Source organism: Mesoplodon bidens, assembly GCF_964165515.1.
Source record: "Mesoplodon bidens genome assembly, chromosome: 3".
In the NCBI taxonomy this organism is placed as follows: Eukaryota; Metazoa; Chordata; class Mammalia; order Artiodactyla; family Ziphiidae; genus Mesoplodon; species Mesoplodon bidens.
In genome coordinates, this window is record NC_138178.1 from 62,511,180 (window position 1) to 62,538,227 (window position 27,048).

General features: G+C 39.4%; 2 protein-coding genes across 2 annotated transcripts in view; one reads left to right on the forward strand and one right to left on the reverse strand.

The window, feature by feature from the left end:
- The window catches only part of REC114 (REC114 meiotic recombination protein), a gene marked incomplete at its 5' end in the record, with an annotated part of 107,135 nt that extends 82,035 nt beyond the window's left edge, over nucleotides 1–25,100 (forward strand). Inside the window, 4 exons of the mRNA XM_081227636.1 lie at nucleotides 522–605; nucleotides 7,359–7,571; nucleotides 22,285–22,371; nucleotides 24,923–25,100. Coding sequence (XP_081083762.1) covers nucleotides 522–605; nucleotides 7,359–7,571; nucleotides 22,285–22,371; nucleotides 24,923–25,087 — 549 coding nt within the window. The 3' untranslated portion in view covers nucleotides 25,088–25,100. The remainder of the gene's footprint in view (nucleotides 1–521; nucleotides 606–7,358; nucleotides 7,572–22,284; nucleotides 22,372–24,922) is intronic.
- Nucleotides 25,101–25,177: 77 nt separating this feature from the next.
- The window catches only part of NPTN (neuroplastin), a 55,324-nt gene continuing 53,453 nt past the window's right edge, over nucleotides 25,178–27,048 (reverse strand). The window contains exons 7-8 of the mRNA XM_081227635.1: nucleotides 26,732–26,806; nucleotides 25,178–26,196 (exon numbers count right to left, since the gene is read on the reverse strand). Of these exons, the coding sequence (XP_081083761.1) occupies nucleotides 26,746–26,806 (61 nt within the window). The 3' untranslated portion in view covers nucleotides 25,178–26,196; nucleotides 26,732–26,745. The remainder of the gene's footprint in view (nucleotides 26,197–26,731; nucleotides 26,807–27,048) is intronic.

A 27,048-nucleotide genomic window follows, 5' to 3' on the forward strand; every position in this document is an offset into this window, starting at 1 on the left:
CAGATTGAAATGAAGAACTAAGCATTCAGCATCCAAAACCAAATTGCTTCAAGTTTTCCATTCATGGGAATCTGAAAATAAGATTCTCATGAAGAGAAATCTCACTATATAGTTGGGGATATGGCAGATAACTTAATAAATAATGGAAACTCTTGGCTTCCAGAGATTATAAACTCACATTTTGGCAAATTCTAGAGGCATAGAAATGTATCTTATAGCAAATATGACTATGGGCATTTACTATCTTTAATAGTTTATTGATTTTCAATATGAAAAGGTCAAGAAAAGGAATAAAAGCTGAGACTGTTAATGTTGATTGTGATGTAGGAAGAACACTAAGGACACTGGGACTCACTGGAAGGGTCATCTTTGGTAATTGGTAATATTGAGTTATTTCTGTTGTGCTTAAGTTACAGAATAAATAAATAGACAACTTTCTAATAGGAAGCAGCTGCACCACAGCTATTCTTCATGTCCCTTTTTGCTTCTGTTGCTAATTTTGTTTAATTATTTTGTTTCAGGAAGGGTTTTCACTCATTGGTAGCAAGAACTGGTTGAAGATTGTAAGACGCATGGATTGTCTGTTGTTTGGAACAGCGATAAAGGCAAGATGCTTTGTGGCCAACTGTTTTTAAGCAACTGATCATACCCTTCTTATCTGCTAAGTGTGTATGGGAGTGGGTGCAGGAGCTTCTCTTTGCAGGTGAAATGGTACTGGGAAGAACACGTTTAAGAAAAGTTTGCATTATGAGCAAAACATGAAACAAGGAGTGTTAAGAGGCAGAAGCATTGTTAGTAAGAGGATGTTGCTGAAGAGCCAGGACTTTGATTGATCTGTCAGTACCTGTCTGACAGAGCTGTGCAACCGTTTTCCATCCCCCAGCACAAAATGGGAGGAGATGGAGTTACATCATTATTTGTCTTGCTATTTAGATGTTTAAAAGGTGTGCATTTTCACATACTTCGCTGAATATATCTTTTCATTTTTTCTCTTTAATACTAAATAATAAAATTCCCTTTTATTTGCTTCCTAGCTGTATTAAACGTAAAGAATGATCCTCATCAAAGCAACATGAAGACTAATCACCTGGATTATTTTCTTTCAGAAATAACTATAAAAACCAATCTAGTAACATTCACTGACTAGATAATATTGAAATTTAGGTAAAAGATCATAATTTTTAATGGGCTCATAGACTGAGAGTTGAAAGAGGTCTTCAAGAGCATCTAGTAGGAGGGTCTTTATCAGTCCCTCCAAAGGATCCTCAGAGAATTCAGAAGGTCCATGAACTGCATGGATTTTCACTGACTTTTTAAAAAAATTATTAATTTATTTATTTGTCTGCATTGGGTCTTCGCTGCTGCACGTGGGCTTTCTCTAGCTGCAGCGAGTGGGGGCCACTCTTGGTTGTGGCATGCGGACTTCTCATTGCATGGCTTCTCTTGTTGCGGAGCAAAGGCTCTAGGCCCACGGCTTCAGTAGATATGGCACGCCACAGGCTCTGTAGTTGTGGTGCATGGGCTTAGTTGCTCCGCAGCATGTGGGATCTTCCTGGACCAGGGCTCAAACCTGTGTCCCCTGCATTGGCAGGCGGATTCCCAGCCACTGCGCCACCAGGGAAGTCCCTTCACTGACCTTTAACTGAAATATATCATTTCCTTCAATTATGAATGTTGACATCAGACCACATTTGCACCAGTAGAAATCACATATCTTCATATCACGTTTCAGTTGTTTAAGATATCTTAAATGTCATTTATGCTTATCACTACCCCAGTATTATGGTGGTTGTTAGTCCTGCTGCTAGATCTTTTTATTGAGTACATTAATAAGGAAGCATGTATATTATTAGTTTACAAATTAGTGTTTTAATATTGTAATTAATTATTTCAGTATACTTGGTTTCTTTGTACTCTTATATATTTTATGTGATTAAAAACATTGTTCTGAGAAGGGGTCCTCTGGCTTCACCAGACTGCTGAAGGGGTCCGGAGCACATACTCAAAACATTCAGGAGCCCCTGTTTTCATTTTACATGTGAGGAAACTGAATTCAACATAAGCCAATAGCCAACTAGCTATCAGAAAACTGGGCCACCCATTGGTCTTCTGACTTCCAGCCCAGGACTGTGTCATGCTGAATGAACGTAGGTGTCTTTTAAAAAGTTACACCATGCCATATGTCTGATATGTGAGTCTTAATTTTTTCCTGATTATGTTAAAATTTTAAATTAACTTTAAAGAGAAAAATAAAAAATAATTTGATCACTCAAAAATAATAATTAACATTTTGAAGTTTTTACTAGACATATATATTGTATCCATTAGCGTAGTGTTGAGATGCATGTGACAGAAAATCCACATATAATGGCCCCCCAAAATAGGGGGTTATTTTTTTGACTATATATGAAATCCAGAAGCAGGCAGTAGCTAGCAATTGGCTCAGCAACTCCACCCTGCTGAGGTCAACACCTTTGCAATTCCCTTGGCCTCTCCCTCACATTTTCAAAATGGCTACTACAGCTCTGTTATATTTCCATTCATAGGAGACCAGCTTCATCTGTTCCTTTTATAAGGAAAGCATAAACTTTTCTGTAAGGCTCTCCACCTCCCCCAACCCCTGACAGATGTCTGCTTCTGTCTCATGGACCAGAACAGTGTACTGTGGCCATCCCAATCTGCCACGATTAGCAAATGAGTGTTTGGCTTTTCCAGCCTCTGGTGTGGATTGGCTCATGGCAAATGAACAGTGTCTGCCATATAGATAATTTATAAATTTGGGATTGTGGTACACAGAGTGCTTTGTATCCTGCTTTCCTCATGTAACGTTATATCTGGAACATTATACCAAGTCATTTCTTAAGTCTTTGAAAACATGATTTTCCACGACTACCTAGTATTTTTACTGTTTGGATGCACCATGAATCAGTTAAGTAATTCCTGATTTTTCACTACTGTAAAAATGTTTTGATTTTCATAAGGATTTATTTACAGGGTTCTTGAGATAGAAGTACTAGAAGTATGAATGTTTGTTTTGTAAATGTGCCTTCCAGATAGGTTGTCCCTGTTTCTGCAGCACTAATGATATGTAAAAATGCTCATTTATCCACATCCTCTCCAACAGGATGATATAATTTAAATTTAAAAACAGGTTTCCAATTTGATAAGCAAAAATGAGCATCTTCGTTTAATTTGCATTTCTTTGGTAGCTAATGGGAATGAATATTTTTTGTTTCTTAGCCATCTGTATTTCTTCTGTGAATCACCTGTCTACTGCTTTTGCCTAATTTTCCTCTTCAAAATCTTTATATATAGAGATTACATATAAAATGCATGTATAGATGTAGAAAAAACATGTATTTTGGGTAGTTAAATAATTTTATATGTGATATTTGTGTATATATCATATACTTCATATACAGATTTTTAAATATTTAAGTTTAGGATCCTTTTGTTATTGTGAATGGTATTCTTTATCCCAAACATATTTCTAGCTGCTATTACTAGATATTTTCTGAATTATTTTAAATTTAGCTTCCTTACTAAACTTTTATTAGCTCTGATAATTTAATTTTTAATTTCTAGGAAAGTAATTTTATAATCTGCAAACAGTGGTAACTTACTTCCCATAGTTTGTACTTACTACTTTTCTCACCTTACTGAATTATCTAGACCTTCCCGACACTGTAATTAGACAATTATACAGCCATCCTTGACATCTTACTGACTTGAATGGGAACCAGTGTTTAGACATTAAGAATATTTCTGGCTGTTGATTGGATATTCTTTACCATGTTAGGGAGATAGTCTTTCAGATATAGTTTATTTACTAATACTTTTATCAGGATTACAAATTAAATTTTAACACCTATCAAGATCATGATTTGTTTCATTTTTTAAAAATCCTTTGACCTATTGATATATTAATACTGAGCCAACAGATTCTTCTTTTTGCCTTACCTGGCAAAGGGTACACAACTTTAGTGCTTCTTGCCTTGGATAACTTTTAGTTAACCAAGTATTACATAACAAACATTCTTGTTTAAATTGACAAATAGAAGTATTTTGAAATAAAACTTTCATTCCTTTGACAGAAATTTAAAACTTAAATTCAGGGGGCAATAAAGATTATATTTCTTTTCTCTCTGGCCAAAATAAGTAGATTGTATAAGAGCTGCCTACTTGTAAGCTGGGCTTCCTTTTTTTCAGTAATTGTAATCAAAATGGTCTTGGCTGATTGGCTAACATATCTGAAGAGACTTTGGTTGAAAGGAGTAACCCTAAACCACTGTCCTCACCTCCAGTAACTCACTGAAGAATTTTTTCATGGTTTTGTCTAGCTTCAGCCTTGGGTATCACCTCTTTGTTTCAAAGCAAAGGATCAAAGAAAATGTTTGTTCCTTCTCTGGTGAAGTCCTTTTCCCATATACCCCCAATCCCAATTTCTACATAGAGGAATTCACTTCTAGTGGTGGGGAAAACTGCTCTGGTGGGCTCCTAGTGGTGATGGGAAATTTCTTATACATCTGGGTGATGAATCTAAAACCAGCAGGAAAACATGCCTATGTTTGTGAGGATTTTCATGTCTCCTTGGCTGTCTTCCTACATGGTGCTAACTGGGCCCTGCGTCTTCCTGCGTGCTATACCCTGTAACATTAGCTATAGAGCCTGCGGCTTAAGATCTCTGCATGGAGATGCCATTCACACTTGTGAGTCAGTATTTAATTGGCCCAGTGCTTCCCAGATTTCTTGTGTGTACGTGAAGATACATGTACAGAGACAAGCAGTTACCCTTGTTTCCTCAAGGAGTTTTCTATTAGTTGTAAGAACTTGAAATTAAGTGTTTTGAAGCAGGGTGGGAACAACTTAAAATATAGTAATTTGGGGAATTCCCTGGTGGTCCAGGGGTTGGGACTCCATGCTTTCCCTGACAAGGGCCCGGGTAGGGGAACTGAGATCCCACAAGTTGTGTAGTGTGGCCTGTGTGTGTGTAAGGAGACTGTTTATTTGGGACAGTTCATGGCTGTTAGTATATACTTGAAAAACTTTCATTTCACAACAAGGAACTCTTTCTGACTTTTAATTATGGTATAAAAATAAATCTCATCAAGATTTTCAACCTAGGAGTCCTTTTTGTTAACCATGTGGCAGGTTTTGTATTGTGGTACCTCATGACACTAAGGATGTGGGATGAAGATATAACTCATTTTCAGATTTTTCCTGATGTACCTTGGCTTTATCTTGGGTCCACATGTATTGAAGTGGTATTTCTGGTTTCTGATGATAAGCTCAAATTCTGTCCGAGAATTTCACAGAAGCAAACATGGAGCAAAACATCAGTTAGGCTATCAGACATAAAACCTTCCCTGTCATTTCTTGGAACTACATTTCAAAGAAACCCTTAACTGTCTGAACTCATTCTTATGTACACTCACATATATATGTATATAGATACCTCTAGACAAGTGGTCTGAGATTTCTGCCCTACTTATATACTTAATAATTGTGTTTCTACATATAGCTTTCACCTAGCTATGAGGCATAATTTTTTATGTGATTACTTCTCAAAAGGTTAGATAATTACAGAATCATCATGGAAATAGCTAATATAAAGGTATTTCATATAGATGTTCCCAGGTACAGTCTAAACTAGGGTGAGCTGGAAACAACTAATTAATTGTAAACAAGAAAGCTCAGTTTCACAGAAGATTCATAGAACTACCAAAAACTGAATTTAGAGTTCTCTTATCCGTTCTTTCCCCTTCCTTAAGGAAAGTTAGCTTTCAGAGACGCTTTTGTTTTTTTTTTTTTTTGCAGTACGCGGGCCTCTTACTGTTGCGGCCTCTCCCGTTGCGGAGCACAGGCTCTGGACGCACAGGCCCAGTGGCCATGGCCCACGGGCCCGGCCGCTCCGTGGCATGCGGGATCCTCTTGGACCGGGACAAGAACCCGTGGCCCCTGCATCCGCAGGCGGACTCCCAACCACTGTGCCACCAGGGAGGCCCTTCAGAGACTCTTGATAATTTGGGGATTATTCATCCAAGAGAAAAATGGCTGAGGAAATGAATAGGCAATACACGAAAGAAAAAATACAAATGACTAATACACATAAGAAAAATATTCATATTTTTTCATTGTTGGAGGGGGCAGTGATAATGGATTACTTTTATACTCAGGGGAAGAAAATTAAATGTATTAAAAAATGAAGAGAATCCAACAGAGGCAGTAAAGGGGCAGTGGTGTCTATTCTTCTAGACATGATACATTACCACTACTTAGCCATGCCAAGTTTTCTATATCCTAAAGATGTGGCTTTGCTTGATGGCTTTATCTAAAAATTTAAATAGGGTAAACTGTGAACAGGAAAATCAAGGATTTTCACTTACAGGAACTTTCAGGATTTTGTTAACTGTGGTTAGAAACATTTTCCAGTTAGCAGTGTGACTTGCGTATTTAATAAATGAAAAATGCGGTTACTATGTTAGCATCTGAATTTCTTCACAGAAGAAACTGAACAAAGGTACACAATACATACCACCCATTTGGGGTGGCTTTTGTGTAAGCTGAGTTCTCTAAAACTAGGCAGGATATCAGACTAGAAAAAGGAAACTACTTCTATTAAAATAATGGGTTTATTGTTATTGTTACAATTTAGTTCTATTTTTAAACTTACAATTAAATTTGATGTAGTTGCCACTTTTAAAATTTTTAATTGCATCTCTCCCATATTTGCGGACTTGCCAGGGGATGTAACTCATACAGCAAATTAAAGGCAACATGTGATTGATTTGTCTGTGTGATTTGTACCTTAAGTCTGGCCTCTTTAAGGATAATGGGCACTACAGATTATTAATATGAGATACATTAGCTCTCAACATTTGCCTGTCCCCTGATCCCCAGTTTTGTGTTTCAAATTCACTGGCTTGTTTAATGTGGTATCTACCTGGTTAGCTCTTTTATATACTCAGGTTTGGAAAATTTTGTTGAGCCAGGACTATTAGCTTCACTGATTTTCCACCTGAGGAATTAGATGGTATGAAACCTTTGTTCCAAAGTAAGACAAAACATTGATCTTTTACTGCAGTCAGTATAGTGACCTTCCTGGTCTTTATGATATGGGCTTTTCCATTTTTGCTGATGTCTGCCAGTTCCTTGAGGGAAATGAATTTAGTATGAGGAAGAGCTCCCAAAAGGGAGAAGAAAACTAATGGCTTTTCTATACCCACATGAACAATCTAGGATAACTACTCCCTATTCATACCTCTTCCCCTTCAAACAAAGGGAAGACCTCACAGTAAATAAAAGTAAAGGGATAGGACACGAGGGTCACTGAGGATATCTTTTGATTTGTCACACAGAACAAGAGTCGTATGTTCCGGGTGCAGTTTAGTGGAGTCTCAAAGGAGCAGGCGCTGGAACACTGCTGCAGCTGCGTGCAGAACCTGGCCCAGTACCTCACTGTCCAGGTGCCTGACGGAATCAGCCAGGAGCTCAGGCTGAGTCCTAGCCCACTGTGGACAGGTGAAAGCCAACAGAAGGGCTGTGTGCAGAGAATCCCACCACAGCATGATGTAAGTAGGCAAGGGTGTGGCTGTACGAGAAACCTGACAAGTTAATGCTCTATGGGGGCCAAAATCACAGTGGAATTTGCTGAGTCCACCAGGTTTGTAACTTAAGGATATCTAATGTTGAGTGACTTATTATTATTGATGTATAATTAACTTACAGTATTAGTTTCAGGTGTACAGTATAGTGATTTGATAGTTTTATACATTACAAAATGATCACAGTAAGTCTAGTTACCATCTGTCACCAAAGTTATTAAAATATTATTGACTATATTCCCTATGCTGACATTAGATCCGTGACTCATTTATAACTGGAAGTTTGTGCCTCTTAATCCTTTTCACTTAGTTTGCCCATCGCCCCCCACTCTGCAACCACATTTGTTCTCTGTATTTGAGTCTGTTTCATTTGTTCGTTTGCTTTGTTTTTTAGATTACACATATTTTAGTGTGTATATATACATCATTTGTGTATATATTCTGTTGTATATATGTGTGTGTGTATACATAAACTCACACAGACCTCATCTTACCCAGTCATTTATTGATGTACACGTAGGCTGCTTCTGTATCTTGGCTACTGCAAATAATGCTGCACTGAACACAGGGGTGCATATATCTTTTATTAGTGTTTTTGTTTTCTTCGGATAAATACCCAGAGTGGAATTACTAGATCATATGGTAGTTCCATTTTTAATTTTTTGTGGAACTCCCTTACCGTTTTGCATAGTAGCTACCAATTTACATTCCCACCAACTGTGCATGAGTTCTTTTCTCCACATCCTCACTGACACTTATTATTTCTTGTCTTTTTTTTTTTTCTTTTTTTTTTTTCTTTTTGCGGTATGCGGGCCTCTCACTGTTGTGGCCTCTCCCGTTGCGGAGCACAGGCTCCGGACGCGCAGGCCCAGAGGCCATGGCTCACGGGCCCAGCCGCTCCGCGGCATATGGGATCCTCCCAGACCGGGGCACGAACCCGTATCCCCTGCATCGGCAGGCGGACTCTCAACCACTGCGCCACCAGGGAGGCCCTATTTCTTGTCTTTTTGATGACAGCCATTCTGACAGTTGTGAGGTAATATCTTGTGGTTTGATTTGCATTTCCCTGATGATGAGTGATGTTGAGCATCTTTCCATGCACCTCAGGCAAGGGCAACCAAAGCAAAAATAAATGGTCCACAAAGTCCACAGTATTTCTGTAATAATATTAAGATGTTATTTGCCCTTTTGCTGTATGGATATTTGTGTTAATGGGACAAAAGCATTGTGAGTAAACCTGCCGTCACCTTAGCACAGATCAAGGCAGTGGCATCCAACTGTACGCAGTCAGGTTTTTCACTGGTCACTGAAGTAAGAACCAACTAACAAAACCATCTGTATTCTGAAGCACGATGGCTTTCTCCTGGGAAAGCACCTGTATGAATGCATTGGGTGCTGAACCACCTCTTCCTTCATGGAACACCGTTATTACTTGAACAACGGACAAACTCTGGTTATTCAGATTTGGGTGTCTGGTGACATTTTCTCGAATGAAGTGAGCCTGTCATTTTAAGAAAACAACTGATAGTATTTATCGATAATGATGAAATAAGCTTTTCGAGTGAAAATTAGAATCCTGGAAAACTTCTATCTGCCACTTGAGCTTCACAGCTTCCTAACCCAGAAGACCTTCCTGATGGTACTACTAATGAACGTGATTTTTAAAATAATTGACAAAATGTTTCAACATTTGGGAGATCTGTATAGTCCAGCGAACCAGTATTTTTCAAGTGACAAATACATGATGCTACAAAATCATGCATGGATGAAAGACCCAAAGAGCAAAATAGGGACTTCCCTGGTGGTGCAGTGGTTGAGAATACACCTGCCGATGCAGGGGACATGGGTTCGATCCCAGGAAGATGCCACATGCCACGGAGCAGCTAAGCCCGTGCACCACAACTACTGAGCCTGCGTGCCCTGGAGCCCGCGCACCGCAACTACTGACCCCACGTGCTGCAACTACTGAAGCCTGCACGCTCTAGGGCCCACGTGCTGCGACTGCTGAAGCCCACGCGCCTAGAGCCTGTGCTGCACATCAAGAGAAGCCACCGCAATGAGAAGCCCACGCGCTGCAACGAAGAATAGCCCCTGCTCGCTGCAACCAGAGAAAGCCTGCACGCAGCAACAAAGATGCAACGCAGCCAAAAATAAAATAAGTAAAAGGATCACAACAAATTTTTCAAAGTGCAAAACAGACTAATGGATTCTATTTATTTATTTACTTTTGTACCCGTTAATCTCCCTCACCTATTTCACTCGTTCTCCTTCCCCATCTCCTCTGGTAACCATCTGTTTGTTCCCTGTATCTATGAATCTGTTCGTTTTTTTTGTTCATTTGTTTCTTAGATTCCACATGTAAGTGAAATCATAAAGTATTTGTCTTTCTCTGACTTAACTTCTTTCAGCATAATATCCTCCGAGTCCATCCATGTTGTCACAGATGACAAGATTTCATTCTTTTTTATGGCTGAGTAATATTCGTTTGTATATATGCGTGTTTGTACCACATCCTCTTTGTCCACTCATCTATCAATAGACACTTAGGGTTACTTTTCTTCCATATCCTGGCTACTGTGAATAATGCTGCAGTGAACATAGGGGTGCATGTATCTTTTTGAATTAGTGTTTTTGTTTTCTTTGGAAAAATACCCAGAGTGGAATTGCTGTATCATACGCTAGTTCTGTTTTTAATTTCTCTTCAATAAATGGTGTTGGGAAAACTGGACTACTTTTTCATACCATATACAAAAATAAAATCAACATGCATTAAAGACTTACATGTAAGACCTGAAACCATAAAACTCCTAGAAGAAAACATAGGCAGTGCACTCTTTGACATCAGTTCTACCAATATTTTTATGGGTCTATCTCCTCAAGCAAGGGAAACAAAAGCAAAACTAAACAAATGGGACATCAAAGTAAAAAAGCTGTTGCACAGCAAGGGAAACTATTAACAAAATTAAAAGGCTGCGTACTGAATGGGAGAAGATATTTGCAAACGATATATCTGATAAGGGGTTAATATTCAAAATACACAAAGAGCTCATACAAATCAACATTAAAAAAATAATTACAAAATGAGCAGAGAACCTGAACAGATCTTCCAAAGATGTATGGATGGCCGACAGACACGTGGAAAGATGCTTAGCATCACTCATCATCAGGGAAATGCAGATCAAAACCACAATTCAGGCTCAAGATGGTGGAGAGGGATGTGCTGTCACCCCTTCTTACGAGAACACCAGAATCACAACTAACAGCTGAACAACCACTGACAAAAAAACGCTGGAACCTACCAAAAATGATACCCTATATCCAAAGACAAAGGAGAAGCCACAACAAGACGGTAGGAGGGGCCCAACTGCAATAAAATCAAATCCAATACCCACCAGGTGGGCAACCCACAAAGTGGAAAACAATTATACCACAGAAGCTTGTCCACTGGAGCGAAAGTTCTGAGCCCCACTTCAGGCTTCCCAGCCTGGGGGGTCCAGCAACGGGAGGAAGAGTCCCCAGAGAATCTGGCTTTGAAGGCCAGTGGGATTTGACTGCAGGACTTCCACAGGACTGAGGGAAACAGAAAATCCACTCTTGGAGGGCACACAAAGTCCTGTGCGCACCAGGACCCTGGCGGAAAAAGCAGTGACCCCACAAGAGACTGGGCCAGACCTACCTGCTACTATTGGAGGGTCTCCTGCAGAGGTGGGGGAGGGGTGGCTGTGGCTCACTGTGGGGACAAAGACACTGGCAGCAGCGGCTCTGGGAAGTACTCACTGCCTTGAACCCTCACAGAGGCCACTGTTAGCCCCATCAAACAGCCTGTAGGCGCCAGTGCTGGGCTGTCTCAGGCCAAACAACCAACAGGGAGAGAACACAGCCCCACCCATCAGCAGACAGACAGATTAAAGTTTTACTGAGCAGGCCCTGCCCACCAGAGCAAAAAGACCCAGCTCTACCCACCACCAGTCCCTCCCATCAGGATGCTTGCACAAGCCTCTTAGGTAGCCTCACCCACCAGAGGGAAGACAGCAGAAGCAAGAAGAACTACAATCCTGCACCTTGCAGAAAGAAAACCACAGTCATAGAAAGACGAAATGTAACAGCAGAGGATTATGTCCCAGATGAAGGAACAAGATAAAACCCCAGAAAAACAACTAAGTGAAGTGGAAACAGGCAACCTTCTGGAAAAAGAATTCAGAATGATAGGGAAGATGATCCAGGATCTCGGAAAAAGAATGGAGGCAAGGATTGAGAAGATGCAAGAAATGTTTAACAAAGACCTAGAAGAACTAAAGGAAAAACAAGCAGAGATGAACAATATAATAACTGAAATGAAAAATATACTAGAAGGAATCAATAGCAGAATAACTGAGGCAGAAGAACGGATAAATGATCTGGAAGACAGGATGGTGGAAATCACTGCTGTGGAACAGAGTAAAGAAAAAAGAATGAAAAGAAATGAAGATAGTCTAAGAGATCTCTGGGACAACATTAAATGCACCAACATTCACATTGTAGACGTCCCAGAAGGAGAAGAGTGAGAGAAAGGACTTGAGAAAATATTTGAAGAGATAATAGCTGGAAACTTCCCTAACAGGGGAAAGGAAACAGTCACACAAGTCCAGGAAGCACAGAGAGTCCCAGGCAGGATAAACCCAAGGAGGAACACACCGAGACACATAGTAATCAAATTGACAAAAATTAAAGAAAAAATATTAAAAGCAACAAGGGAAAAACAACAAATAACATACAAGGGAACTCCCAGCAGAAACTCTACGGGACAGAAGGGAGTGGCACAGTGTATTTAAAGTGATGAAAAGGGAAGAACCTACAACCAAGAATACTCTACCCAGCAAGGCTCTCATTCATATTTGACAGAGAAATCAAAAGCTTTATAGACAAGCAAAAGCTAAGAAAATTCAGCACCAACAGACCAGCTTTGCAACAAATGCCAAAGGAACTCCTCTAGGCAGGAAAGAGACCAGCAACTTAAAACAACCTTGTACATATACGGACTGCTATATCAAAACCTCATGGGGGGAGAGGAACCAAGATGGCGGAATAGAAGGACGTGCTCTCACTCCCTCTTGCGAGAACACCAGAATCACAACTAGCTGCTGGAAAATCATTAACAGGAAGACACTGGAACTCACCAAAAAATATACCCCACATCCAAAGACAAAGGAGAAGCCACAATGAGACGGTGGGAGGGGTGCAATCACAGTAAAATCAAATCCCATAACTCGTGGGTGGGTGACTCACAGACTGGAGAACACTTACACCACTTATACCACTGGAGTGAAGGTTCTGAGCCCCACATCAGGCTTCCCAACCTGGGGGTCTGGCAACAGGAGGAATTCCTAGAGAATCAGACTTTGAAGCCTAGTGGGAATTGACTGCAGGACTTTGACAGGACTGGGGGAAACAGAGACTCCACTCTCGGAGGGCACACACAAAGTAGTGTGCACATCAGGACCCAGGGGAAGGAGCAGTGACCCCAGGGGAGACTGAACCAGACCTGCTAGTGTTGGAGGGTCTTCTGCAGAGGCGGGGGGTGGCTGTGGCTCACCACAGAGACAGGGACACTGGCAGCAGAAGTTCTGGGAAGTACTCCTTGCTGTGAGCCCTCCCAGAGTCTGCCATTAGCCCCAGCAAAGAGCCCAGGTAGGCTCCAGTGTTGGGTTGCCTCAGGTTACACAACCAACAGGGAGGGAACCCAGCCCCACCCATCAGCAGTCAAGTGGATTAAAGTTTTACTGAGCTCTGACCACCAGAGCAACAGCTCTACCCACCACCAGTCCCTCCCGTCAAGCCTCTAAGATAGCCTCATCCACCAGAGGGCAGAGAGCAGAAGCAAGAAGAACTACAATCCTGCAGCCTGTGGAACAAAAACCACATTCACAGAAAGACAGACAAGATGAAAAGGCAGAGGGCTATGTACCAGATGAAGGAACAAGATAAAACCCTAGAAAAGCAACTAAATGAAGTGGAGATAGGCAATCTTCCAGAAAAAGAATTCAGAATAATGATAGTGAAGATGATCCAGGACCTTGGAAAAACAATGGAGGCAAAGATCGAGAAGATGCAAGAAATGTTTAACAAAGACCTAGAAGAATTAAAGAACAAACAGAGATGAACAATACAATAACTGAAATGAAAACTACACTAGAAGGAATCAATAGCAGAATAACTGAGGCAGAAGAACAGATAAGCGACCTGGAAGACAGAATGGTGGAATTCACTACTGTGGAACAGAATAAAGACAAGAGAATGAAAAGAACTAAAGACAGCCTAAGAGACCTCTGGGACAACATTAAACGCAACAACATTTGCATTTACAGGGGCCCCAGAAGGAGAAGAGAGAGAGAAAGGACCAAAGAAAATATCTGAAGAGATTATAGTCAAAAACTTCCCCAACATGGGAAAGGAAATAGCCACCCAAGTCCAGGAAGCTCAGAGAGTCCCATACAGGATAAACCCAAGGAGAAACACGCAGAGACACAGAGTAATCAAATTGGCAAAAATTAAAGACAAAGAAAAATTATTGAAAGCAGCAAGGGAAAAACGACAAATAACATACAAGGAAACTCCCATAAGGTTAACAGCTGATTTCTCAGCAGAAATGCTACAAGCCAGAAGGGAGTGGCATGATATACTTAAAGTGATGAAAGGGAAGAACCTACAAACAAGATTACTCTACCCGGGCAAGGATCTCATTCAGATTCCATGGAGAAATCAAAAGCTTTACAGACAAGCAAAAGCTAAGAGAATTTAGCACCACCAAACCAGCTCTACAACAAATGCTAAAGGAACTTCTCTAAGTGGGAAACACAAAGCAGAAAAGGATCTACAAAAAAAAAAAAAAAAAAAAACCCAAAACAATTAAGAAAATGGTCACAGGAACATATCAATAATTACCTTAAATGTGAATGGATTAAATGCTCCAACCAAAAGACACAGGCTTGCTGAATGGATACAAAAATAAGACCCATATATACATGCTGTCTACAAGAGACCCACTTCAGACCTAGGGACACATACAGACTGAAAGTGAGGGGATGGAAAAAGATATTCCATGCAAATGGAAATCAAAAGAAAGCTGGAGTAGCTACACTCATATCAGATAAAATAGACTTTAAAATAAAGAATGTTACAAGAGACAAGGAAGGATACCACATAATGATCAAGGGATCAATCCAAGAAGAAGATACAACAATTATATATGCACCCAACACAGGAGCACCTCAATACATAAGGCAACTGCTAACAGCTATAAAAGAGGAAGTCGACAGTAACACAATAATAGTGGGGGACTTTAACACCTCACACCAATGGACAGATCATCCAAAATGAAAATAAATAAGGAAACAGAAGCTTTAAATGACACAATAGACGAGATAGGTTTAATTGATATTTATAGGATATTCCATCCCAAACCAGCAGAATACACTTCTCAAGTGTGCACGGAACATTCTCCAGGATAGATCACATCTTGGGTCACAAATGAAGCCTCAGTAAATTTAAGAAAATTGAAATCATATGAAGCATCTTTTCTGACCACAACGCTATGAGATTAGAAATGAATTACAGGGGAAAAAACGTAGAAAACACAAACACATGAAGGCTAAACAATACGTTACTAAATAACCAAGAGATCACTGATGAAATCAAAGAGGAAATTAAAAAATACCTAGAGACAAATGACAATGAAAACAACAATCCAAAACCTATGGGATGCAGCAAAAGCAGTTCTAAGAGGGAAGTTTATAGCTATACAAGCCTACCTCAAGAAACAAGAAAAATCTCAAGTAAACAATCTAACCTTACACCTAAAGGAACTAGAAAAAGAAGAACAAACAAAACCCAAAGTTAGCAGAAGGAAAGAAATCATAAAGATCAGAGCAGAAATAAATGAAATAGAAACAAAGAAAACAATAGCAAATATTAATAAAACTATAAGCTGGTTCTTTCAGAAGAGAAACAAAATTGATAAACCATTAGCCAGACTCATCAAGAAAAAGAGGGAGAGGACTCAAATCAATAAAATTAGAAATGAAAAAGGACAAGTTACAACAGACACTGCAGAAATACAAAGCATCCTAAGACACTACTACAAGCAACTCTATGCCAATAAAATGGACAACCTGGAAGAAATGGACAAATTCTTAGAAAGGTATAACCTTCCAAGACTGAACCAGGAAGAAACAGAAAATATGAACAGACCAATCACAAATAATGGAATTGAAACTGTGATTAAAAATCTTCCAACAAACAAAAGCCCAGGACCAGATGGCTTCACAGGTGAATTCTATCAAACATTTAGAAAAGAGCTAACACCCATCCTTCTCAAACTCTTCCAAAAAACTACAGAGGAAGGAACACTCCCAAACTCATTCTATGAGGCCACCATCACCCTGATAACCAAAACCAGACAAAGATACTCCAAAAAAGAAAATTACAGACCAATATCACTGATGAATATAGATGCAAAAACCCTCAACAAAATACTAGCAAACAGAATCCAACAACACATTAAAAGGGATCATACACCATGATCAAGTGGGATTTATCCCAGGGATGCAAGAGTTCTTCAATATACACAAATCAATCAATGTGATACACCATATTAACAAATTGAAGGAGAAAAACCATATGATCATCTCAATAGATGCAGAAAAAGCTTCTGACAAAATTCAACACCCATTTATGATAAAAGTCTCCAGAAAGTGGGCATAGAGGGAAGGTACCTCAACATAATAAAGGCCATATACAACAAACCCACAGCAAACATCATTCTCAAGGGTGAAAAACTGAAAGCATTTCCTCTAAGATCAGGAACGAGACAAGGATGTCCACTCTCACCGCTATTCAACATAGTTTTGGAAGTCCTAGCCACAGCAAACAGAGAAGAAAAATAAATAAAAGGAATACAAATTGGAAAAGAAGAAGTAAAACTGTCACTGTTTGCAGATGACATGATACTATAGAGAATCCTAAAAATGCCACCAGAAAACTACTAGAGCTAATCAATGAATTTGGTAAAGTTGCAGGATGCAAAATTAATGCACAGAAATCTCTTGTATCCCTATACACTAAAGATGAAAAATCTGAAAGAGAAATTATGGAAACACTCCCATTTACCTTTGCAACAAAAAGAATAAAATACCTAGGAATAAACCTACCTAGGGAGACAAAAGACCTGTATGCAGAAAACCATAAGATACTGATGAAAGAAATTAAAGATGATACCAACAGATGGAGAGATATACCATGTTCCTGGATTGGAAGAGTCAATATTGTGAAAATGACTCTACTACCCAAAGCAATCTACAGATTCAATGCAATCCCTATCAAATTACAAATGGCATTTTTTACGGAACTAGAACAAGTCATCTTAAAATTTGTATGGAGACATAAAAGACCCCGAATAGCCAAAGCAGCCTTGAAGGAAAAAAACGGAGCTGGAGAAATCAGACTCCCTGACTTCAGACTATACTACAAAGCTACAGTAATCAAGACAATATGGTACTGGCACAAAAACAGAAACACAGATCACTAGAACAAGATAGAAAGCCCAGAGATAAACCCATGCACCTATGGTCAACTAATCTATGACAAAGGAAGCAAAGATATACAATGGAGAAAAGACAGTGTCTTCAATAAGTGGTGCTGGGAAAACTGGACAGCTACATGTAAAAGAATGAAATTAGAAGACTCCCTAACACCATACACAAAAATATACTCAAAATGGATTAGAGACCTAAATGTAAGACCAGACACTATAAAACTCTTAGAGGAAAACATAGGAAGAACATTCTTTGACATAAATCACAGCAAGATCTTTTTTGATCCACCTCCTAGAGTAATGGAAATAAAAACAAAAATAAACAAGTGGGACCTAATGAAACTTCAAAGCTTTTGCACAGCAAAGTGAACCATAAACAAGACGAAAAGGCAACCCTCAGAATGGGAGAAAATATTTGCAAACGAATCAACGGACAAGGGATTAATCTCCAAAATATATAAATGGCTCATGCAGCTCGATATTATAAAAACAAACAACCCAATCCAAAAATGGGCAGAAGACCTAAATAGACATTTCTCCAAAGAAGACATACAGATGGCCAAGAAGCACATGAAAAGCTGCTCAACATCACTAATTATTAGAGAAATGCAAATCAAAACTACAATGAGGTATCACCTCACACCAGTTAGAATGGGCAACATCAGAGAATCTACAAGCAACAAGTGCTGGAGAGGGCTGGAGAAAAGGGAGCCCTCTTGCACTGTTGGTGGGAATGTAAATTGATACAGCCACTGTGGAGAACCGTATGGAGGTTCCTTAAAAAACTAAAAATAGAGCTACCATATGATCCTCCAATCCCACTCCTGGGCATATATCTGGAGAAAAACATAGCCCTAAAGGATACATGCACCCCAGTGTTCACTGTAGCGCTGTTTACAATAGCAAAGACATGGAAGCAACCTAAATGTCCATCTACAGGGGAATGAATAAAGAAGATGTGGTCATATATACAATGAACTATTACTCAGCCATTAAAAAGAATGAAATAATGCCCTTTTGCAGCAACATGGATGGACCTAGAAATTGCCATACTGAGTGAAGTCAGAGAAACAAATATCATATATCGCTTCTCCAATATAAAATAAAAAGTTTAAAAAAACATTAATGAGAATGACTTCAAAGTTAATGCTGTTTTTTATTATCTTAAAATTAATAGTGGATACTCAAGTGATCAATGTATCATTTATGTCTTCATGTATTTTGTATTATTTTGTACTTACTCATGTTTGAATAAAAATAAAACGATAAAAAAAACACAATGAGATATCCTCACACCTGTCAGAATGGCTATTATGCAAAAGACAAGATGTGGAGAACAGAGAACCCTTGGTGCACTCTTGGTGGGAATGTAAATTGGTACAACTGCTATGGAAAACAGTACAGAGATTGCTTAGACCAAAGGATTTTAATATAACAGTATAAAAAATTCCTTGCTGTGATTTCAGATTCTACCTTAAAACTAACCTTTAAGAAACTACCACTTGTTGAGTTTTGGTGTCATATCAAGGAATATCCACAATTACCTGAAAAACCCATTTAAAAAAAAAAAACTTGGGCTTCCCTGGTGGCGCAGTGGTTGAGAGTCCGCCTGCCGATGCAGGGGACACGGGTTCGTGCCCCTATCCCGGAAGATCCCACATGCCGCGCAGCGGCTGGGCCCGCGAGCCATGGCCGCGGAGCCTGTGTGTCCGGAGCCTGTGCTCCGCAACGGGAGAGGCCACAGCAGTGAGAGGCCCGCGTACAGCAAAAAAAAAAAAAAAAAAAAAAAAAAAAAAAAAAACTTTCCATCTATATATCTGTGTGAAGCCAGATTTTCTTCATATACTTCAACCAGAACAACATGTGTCGGCAGATTGAGTGCAGAAGTGGATAGGAGAGTCTAGCTAGATATTAAAGAGATTTGCAAAAGTCATTATACTTTTGTTAGGAAATATAGTTTTCATTAAAATGTTTTTAATATATAATGGTTTTACAAGTTTTAAATGAATAAAATTTTTGTTTTAATTTCTAACAGATAAATATCATATGTAACTCAGAACAAAAGCTGTTTGTAAGAGTGTAAAGGAGTCTTGTGATAAAAGTTTGAGAATCTTTATTACAGAATTTCTCCTCGAGGTACATATTCTAGCATTTCTTTGGCATAGTCCCACATGCTGCTAGCATAAGCTACCTCTGCTCTTGGGATGAAATTCTAGTTTCAAGCTGGGTTTTCTCATTTTCTATTTTGAGTAATGATTTTCCAAACCTGGCTTTCCATCACTTCATCCTGGAAGTTCCCCTTAAACTCACTGGGCCAAGACAATTCACCTTTGCTGTTTTATCACCAACTTTCTTTTCATAGTTTATCTGAGGCAAACATAGATTTACAGTATTTATCATAAAGTGTTTTTCTTTAAACAAGTACTGTATGATTTCTTCTTGACTGTTTAATTTGCCAAATCAGATTTTGATGTTTTAGAATTCTTCCCCTTCATTTGTTTCTGCATGACTTTTGTTGTGAACATGTCTTAACACTAAAGCTGGGGTTTTTACAAACCCTGGATCTAGTTTAAAATATTTTTGCCTCATCAGCTGCTGCTGTATTCTTTAAGAATCTCCTCTCTACAAATGGGATGGAATGGCTTATTGTAAGGTACTTTCTTGCTTATGACAAAACTTTCATGTTTTTTCTTGATTCTCTATTCAAGTCTTCCTTTGATCTGTAGTTTGGTGTTCTGAGTAGATGAGATGGCACAGTGTGGTGCAAAGACCACAGGCTTTGGAATCAAAATGGATCTAGGTTTGAATCCTAGCCCTATGAGTAGCTACGTGATCTCATGCAAGTCACGCATCTGTAAAATGGTGAGACTGAAATTCTTTCTATAAGCAGCTAGGACAACACCTGGCAAATACCTAAATAACATGATCCATTATTACTATTACTGCCAGTGCTGTTACCCTTTCAGATCTGCCTTCCCTTGCAAATGAACAAATGAGCATCCTGGTCAGTTATTACCGAGGGTAAGAACTCACGAGTCAATAGGGCCATGATAAAGACGGAGTGTCTTGATGCTGCAGAGCAGGAGACAAGATAAAGCTCCTGGGTTAATTCACCAGCATGCAGGCATTCTGAAGCACTACCTACCTAGAACATTCTAGTCTTCCTAATGCCAAAAACTCCTAAGGCTTGCCCTTAGCTGCTGCTGTGCAAATTTGCTATCATGCTCCCTTTTTCAGAATCCAATTCAAGAGGTGCAAGCTCTGGCCTATATATTTTCTTTTGTCTAAAACAGCTATTCTCTTCTTTGCAAATAGAGATAATTCCATGTCTTTCTATTTCAAGTTCTTGAGTCACTTCCTGGCTCTTATTTTGTTTTCCTCAGCCTTCTAATTTTTCTAATTGTGGCCTAACCAGATATTTCTCAACCTGAGGGCTTCTAAGGCAACCCAGCCTACTCAGAGAGGGGGGCAGTTCCTAGGTGAACTCTTTCCTCTGTTAGCACAAGTAGTCCAGCAGAAAGCGGCCAGGGACTCGTTCCTGTGTGCACAGAACCTTCCATCTCTCTGCACTTGGGCAGAGGACTGTCCAATCCTTAGGGCCACCCCAGTAGCCTCAGCTGCTTCCATCACACTTGGCTATAGGTCAGTGTGTATGGCATATGAATTTTGGCTGGTGTCTTTCCCAGTTGTTTGAAGAACACAGTGTGAGCTGAACTGATGGGTCTCCTAGGAAAACATCAAATATCAGAGCTGGAAGAAACATTAGAGTCCGACTTTTCCAGATAAGGAAACTAAATTGAGAAATGGGGCTTGCCTAAGGATTCTAGACTCATTAAAGTCCCTTACCTTTTTGCTCATTTTTATTTTAGTATTCTTGACTAGTTTTCTTTTCTCTGTTCTTTCCTTCCTCTCTGCCACCCCATTTTTGATGCTTCCAGGTATGCATTTCTGCTAATACACACTAACTAGCAACAGTCAGCTTCCATGTAGAACATTTACTTCTGGCAGTCAGAACATGCTGCTGATAGAGACACCTTCCAGGGAGGGTCTTGGATTCTCCCTGAGTGATACCACTAGCTCACAACTGTCTGGAGATTAGCACTACAAGCACCACATGTATCCAAAACATAACCAGGCCTGCAGACATGTGGCTAGGAAGGAGGAGTGGTGGGGCTCTTGGAAAAGTTTATGCTTTTAGGTAGAAGCAGCCCTCAGAGCCTCTTATGCCTCCAGGCCTCCTTCTATACCTTATTCACTCCGTTTGCCTAGAAAACATCCCCTGTGTTCTGCTAGAGAACAAACCTCCTATAACAGGTTCCTTTGATGCAGCTTGGACTCTAAAGCATTCCTACCCTTCATGCTTAGCGCACACACCCCTCCTGTACTCCCTTCCACTCTAAGCCTTAAGTCTTATTTACCTCCATTCCAGCACTTCCTGGGTTGCATTCTAATTGTTGTTTTACTTGCTAAGTTCTTACTGGGCTGTAGGTTCTTGAGGGCCGGACCTCTACCTTGTTCTTTGTGGCTCCCTTCCCTTTATCACCCCAGTGTCTAGTACACAGTAGGCACAAAACATTGTTGAATGAAGATATCTAGGAATTTTACTAACAGAAGAACTCATTCCCTCAGAATGTCTAAAATGAGATTTTTTAAAACTTTTATTAAAAATGTAAGATTATCTTGCAACTATAGGTTTTTTTCCCATTTTCCTTTTTCACAGTGAACATGTATTACTTGAGTAATAATTTTTAGAAGGTGACAAATCATGATTATCAGAAGCTGGGCAATGTCCACTGCCCTCCAGTGTCAACACATGGTCCTGGGCTGGGCCTCTGAAGACAGAAGTACACCACGGTGTCAGACAAGAAAAAGCACTGCCAGCCTATGAGACCTAAGGAACACCAGGCACAGGGCAGGCGCCTCAGATTTAAACTCTGTCTGTACCTCTACTGTGGTAAATCAAGTAACAGCCAAGCTTAAACCAGGACAGACTACACCAACAATCTTACCACTTTCACTGATGTTTTCTTTCTTTGAACACGAATGCATGTGTTTCCACTTCTTTAATGACCTGTTCAGCCATTCGCCTAATTGCATGTAGTTTCACTGCAGTCACACCAGAACCCGGAGCAGCAACAGTGGGTACCAGCTGGCACAGGCACTCCAAGAGGAAGGACCTCAGTGGCCTGGTTAGCTCAGGTAGGGCCTATTTCCATGTTCAGTTTTCATGTCAGGAAAAACAGTGATCCTGAAGAATTTGTATCCCTCTGTTCAGTCCAGTTAAGAACAGTAACTTAAAATGTTGCTATAGAAGATGGTAAAGACAGAGAGACAGGCCATCTCCACCTACCCTTGTAAGATTAGACACGATGACACATACTGAAGAGCTATTCTCCTGAGGAAATAAAAGATGAAGAGTGGTCTGTAGTGTTAACCTTTAAATGTGTGAGATAAAGAATTTTTTCACCACCTATCCCAGAAAGAGGAAATAAAAGATGAAGAGTGGTCTATAGTGTTAGCCTTTAAATGTGTGAGATAAAGAATTTATTCACCACCTATCCCAGAAAGAGGAATACAGTTAAGAATTTCAATTTAATTTTGGAAATGAAATTTGGAAACTCTTCTAAGACAAATATCAATATGAATTTGGAGTCATATCAAGGATAGTTTCTGTGGGGGCTAAGGATGTGTGGAGACCCGGGAGGATTCAACTCTGTTACCACAGAACTGCTTTCGGACATGCCCTCTCCCTTTGCAGTTTGCTGTTACCACAGACTCCTGCAGAACTATTCATTCAGGCTCGCTCAGGGTTCCTGAGGCCTGTTCTGCTGGGAGCTCCTGAAGATGGTCTCCTCCTCACTGCATTCCCTGCTGTGCTCGACAGCAGGCTCTCAGCCTATGCTTTCCACACCACAGAATTCTGCAAGGAATTCATCAATATTCAAGGATGAATTTCCTTTTTAATTTATCTATTAAACTGTGCTAATAGTGGTGTAAGAAAGAAAATACAGGTGTTTTCTCCATCTGGCTCACCACTCACTCAAAATAAATGGACAATCACGGGGCAGACGTTATAGTGCCCAGTTTGTAGCCTCATATCTGCACTGGGGTTACAGGTTAACTGATTCAGAGTGGCTGAGTCACAGAAAAAAACATGAGCAAGGCAGTGTGTGATGTCCTTATTCAGGAAGTATCAGTTGCTATAAAAGGTGTACCTCAGCCCAGTTTATTTACATCATATAGAAGAACCATGTATAAAGAAAAAGCACCAGGCTGGGAGCTCAGATATGTTACTTGTTTGCTCTAACCTTCTAGACAAGTTGTTCTTTGAATATAAGTTTGGTAAAACTCTTTGAGAGCAACTCAGCAATACAGATAAAATTTAACTGTATATCTTATTACCTATAATACCATTTCATCTACACAAATATACATACAAGGATGTTTTTCAGTGTTTTTTATAGTAAAATTGGAAACGTAATTATTCACGAATAGGATACTGAGTGGTTAAAGAGTGCTGTAACCACAGGCGCGATAAAAATGTAGTCACTAAAAGTGATGTCTGTATCTATTGACATGGAAAGATATTCATAGTACATTGTTTTTAAAAGGCTACAAAATAGCATGCATGATTTTTGTAGCAAAAACACAACGTAAGTTTGGAAGGAGATATACTAACATGTTAACGGTGGCTCTCACTGGAGAACAGGGCTCCATTTTACTTTCATTTTCTTCTTTCTACCTTTAGATACAGTCTGGTTTGAATTTAGAAAAGTCAAGTTCTATTATAGATAGTTCCTAGAGAAATGTCAGTTGTATACATATATACCAAACCATGCCATCCATGGAAAGGGTAGAAAACCACCTACCTAAGTAGAATTAACATGAGGAGCGAATAAGAAGGCTGAATCAAAGGCCCAGACGTAATTGAACCACGCACAGAGCTGGAGCCATCTTCGTCACGTGGGACTGTGGATCCACTGTCGCCTTATCTTCCGAATAACCAAGCTCAGTTAGACTTTTATTTGAACTCTCCTAGTATTTAAATATTGGCAGCTTAGTCAAATGGTGTTAAAATACAAGTTACCAAAGAAGGCATACAAATGGCAAATAGCATGTGAAAAACACATTACATGACGTTCTGGAAAAGGCAAAACTATAAGGTATGGAAAACAGATCATGGTTGCCAAGGGTTGAGGGTCTGACAAGAGCAGGTAGCATGAGGAACTTCCTGAGGGTGGTGGAAATGTTCTGTCTTGATTGTGGTGATGGATACATGCCTCTACTTGTCAAGTCTCACGGATAGGACCAGAAAAAGCGAGATAATTGTGCCCTTGGGATGGTCAGTTTGTGACCTCTCTGTATTACATTTAGAACCCAGTTTCCGTATGATGAACTGCTCGCACCCATTCTTCCACCTATAAGGTGGAAAGGATGAACTAAGTTAGTGGCGTCCATTCATCAATAGGCTTTATCAATCCACAAACTTATCAGCACCATACTCTTCATTGAAGCAGGATCTTTGCAAATCGTTTCATTAATATACTTGAAATACCTAAGGATACAAGTTTATCTCACTTTGTACATTTAGAAACATTATGTAAAGGAACTCTGCAAAGCTAATTGACACTAATTTTTCGTGTCTGTTTCCCAGATCTTTCCTTAAGGCAAAATTTTTCTGTGTTCTATTATTTAGGCTGTTGTTTTCTCCTGTAATCTCTAATAAACTACTCTTCTGGAATCCCCACAGTCTCTCCTGGCATCAGAGAAGCTGCCCGTGGTCTATGAACAATCTGCATGGAACACAGAAGAGTTAGGTCCCTTTCTACGCTTGTGCCTCATGGATCAGAATTTCCCAGCATTTGTGGAAGAGGTGGAAAAGGAACTAAAAAAGCTGACAGAGCTGAGCAACTAACATTCTATGTACATACAGAACTGAAGAACTTCAGCGCAATGGAAAAAATGCTTCCTCCTAAGATTAGAGAAGATACTAGAATAAAGAGTATTATTCCAACACCTTTTATCAGTTTTATTTTTAAAAACAGGTGAATCCACGTTTTTATACATCATTGCACTTCAACAATTACACAAAACACAAGTACATGCATCTACCATTACGCACCGTGTGAGAACCCTGCCGGGTGTGAAAATCTACACTCAATCAATGAAAAAATACAGTGTCAACCTCAAAGTATAACTAGTTGCATAGAATACCATGCTGTAACATTTCAAGGTCATTGAAAACAAAAGGTAAATTATAAAAGTTTGCCTTAATTGAATGTACAATTAGGTTCAACACATCAGTGCAAAAGGATTTAAGAATTTACATGATTTAACAAAAGAAAAAATAATCACTTAAAAAGCAATCATACATATATACTGCAGTTCATTATATCCATTCAGTGGACTGTTCCAGCTTCTTATCAAAGTCATAGGTTAAGCCCTTAAAATTATAGATTTCAGTTTATATTACTCATCTTTATGTACCAGAACTGAACAGTTTCCTCATCTGACAACATACAGTAAGGAATGAGTATCAGCAGCTTAAAAATGAAACAAGCATTTATTTTATTTTGGATTTCTCCCACCCCCAAAAATATAAATATATATATATATTTATATACTGTATATATCTGTAGGTTTTGCTGTACTTTACAAAAATGTGTCACTAGATGGCAGCAGTGCATTTTAGAGCTTTGCCAATTGAACAGCTGCATTAAGTAAAAAACGGTGCATGCATGATCTGATCCTCAGAGGACCTTTCTACTTCTATTTAAATATTCTACCAAAGGGGGGAAAAAAAAAGCAACATTCACAGCACATCAAGCCCAAAATAGTTTACACCTTCTACACTGAAGCATTGTTTAAAATGTACCTGGCTAGGTCACCCTTACAGGAGAGGCTAAATAAGGCATGCTTTAGACAGTCATCATGGTGCTGCTCACTTGAAAGGGAAAGAACCAAAGAGGTACAAGCAGAAAATTTAGCAGGTCATGTTGCCACCAGTTTCAGGAACCTAAGGATCTGTGAAGAAAGAGTATTTAGAAATTAAAAGAGAATATGCACTATTAAGACTACACCAAGTGCCTATAAAACAAAGCTTTGGTTCAAACAGCATGCATGCTCAGGGATGCGGTGTGGAATTCTGATCTCCATGTGCCTAACCGGAAGGTACTCCAGCCCAGCTGTGCCTGGCCACCATTCTTGCCTTGCCCTCAGCAGCAAAGTGGGACGAATTGGCCTCTGAGAATAATCCACCTAAGAAGGTGACAATTTCATTTTTACCTCTTCTTAAAGATGTAAGTAAAGTGGTGTTTTGAAACATCTTACATACTCTGAAAACCATTTATGTAAATAAGTGGAAGAGCTCAGCTGAAAATCTTCCTTTCCAGCTGCTACACTGGAGAGACAACTTGTTCCACCAGTACTGGCTGCTCTTGAAATCAACTAAAAGATCTTTCAACATAACACCAACTATTGAAGAATTTTTAATAAGGTCAACAGAGGCACATTCATTTGAATATAATTTTTTAAAATTTCTAAAGAAGGCCATACTTACATTACAAGTAGTACTTAATTTGTGTTTCTCTGGCGCAAGTTTTTATCTTTGTGATTGTTGGTAGAGTTGGTTTTCCTTTGGAGGAAAAATTGCATTTACAAGAGTTAAACTCAAGGTCAGTAGCAACTTTTGAAAGTATAACACACGGAAATACAGGGAGTCTTCCACTTACTGCCATCCCTGGTATAGTAAGAAGTTTTATTCCACAATATTAATACACAATCAATATTCCTGTGTAAAGTGCCTACATACCTTAAATTAATAGATCCTTTTGACTCCCAAGGCAGACAATATACCGGTAACTTTCCCTTTGATTT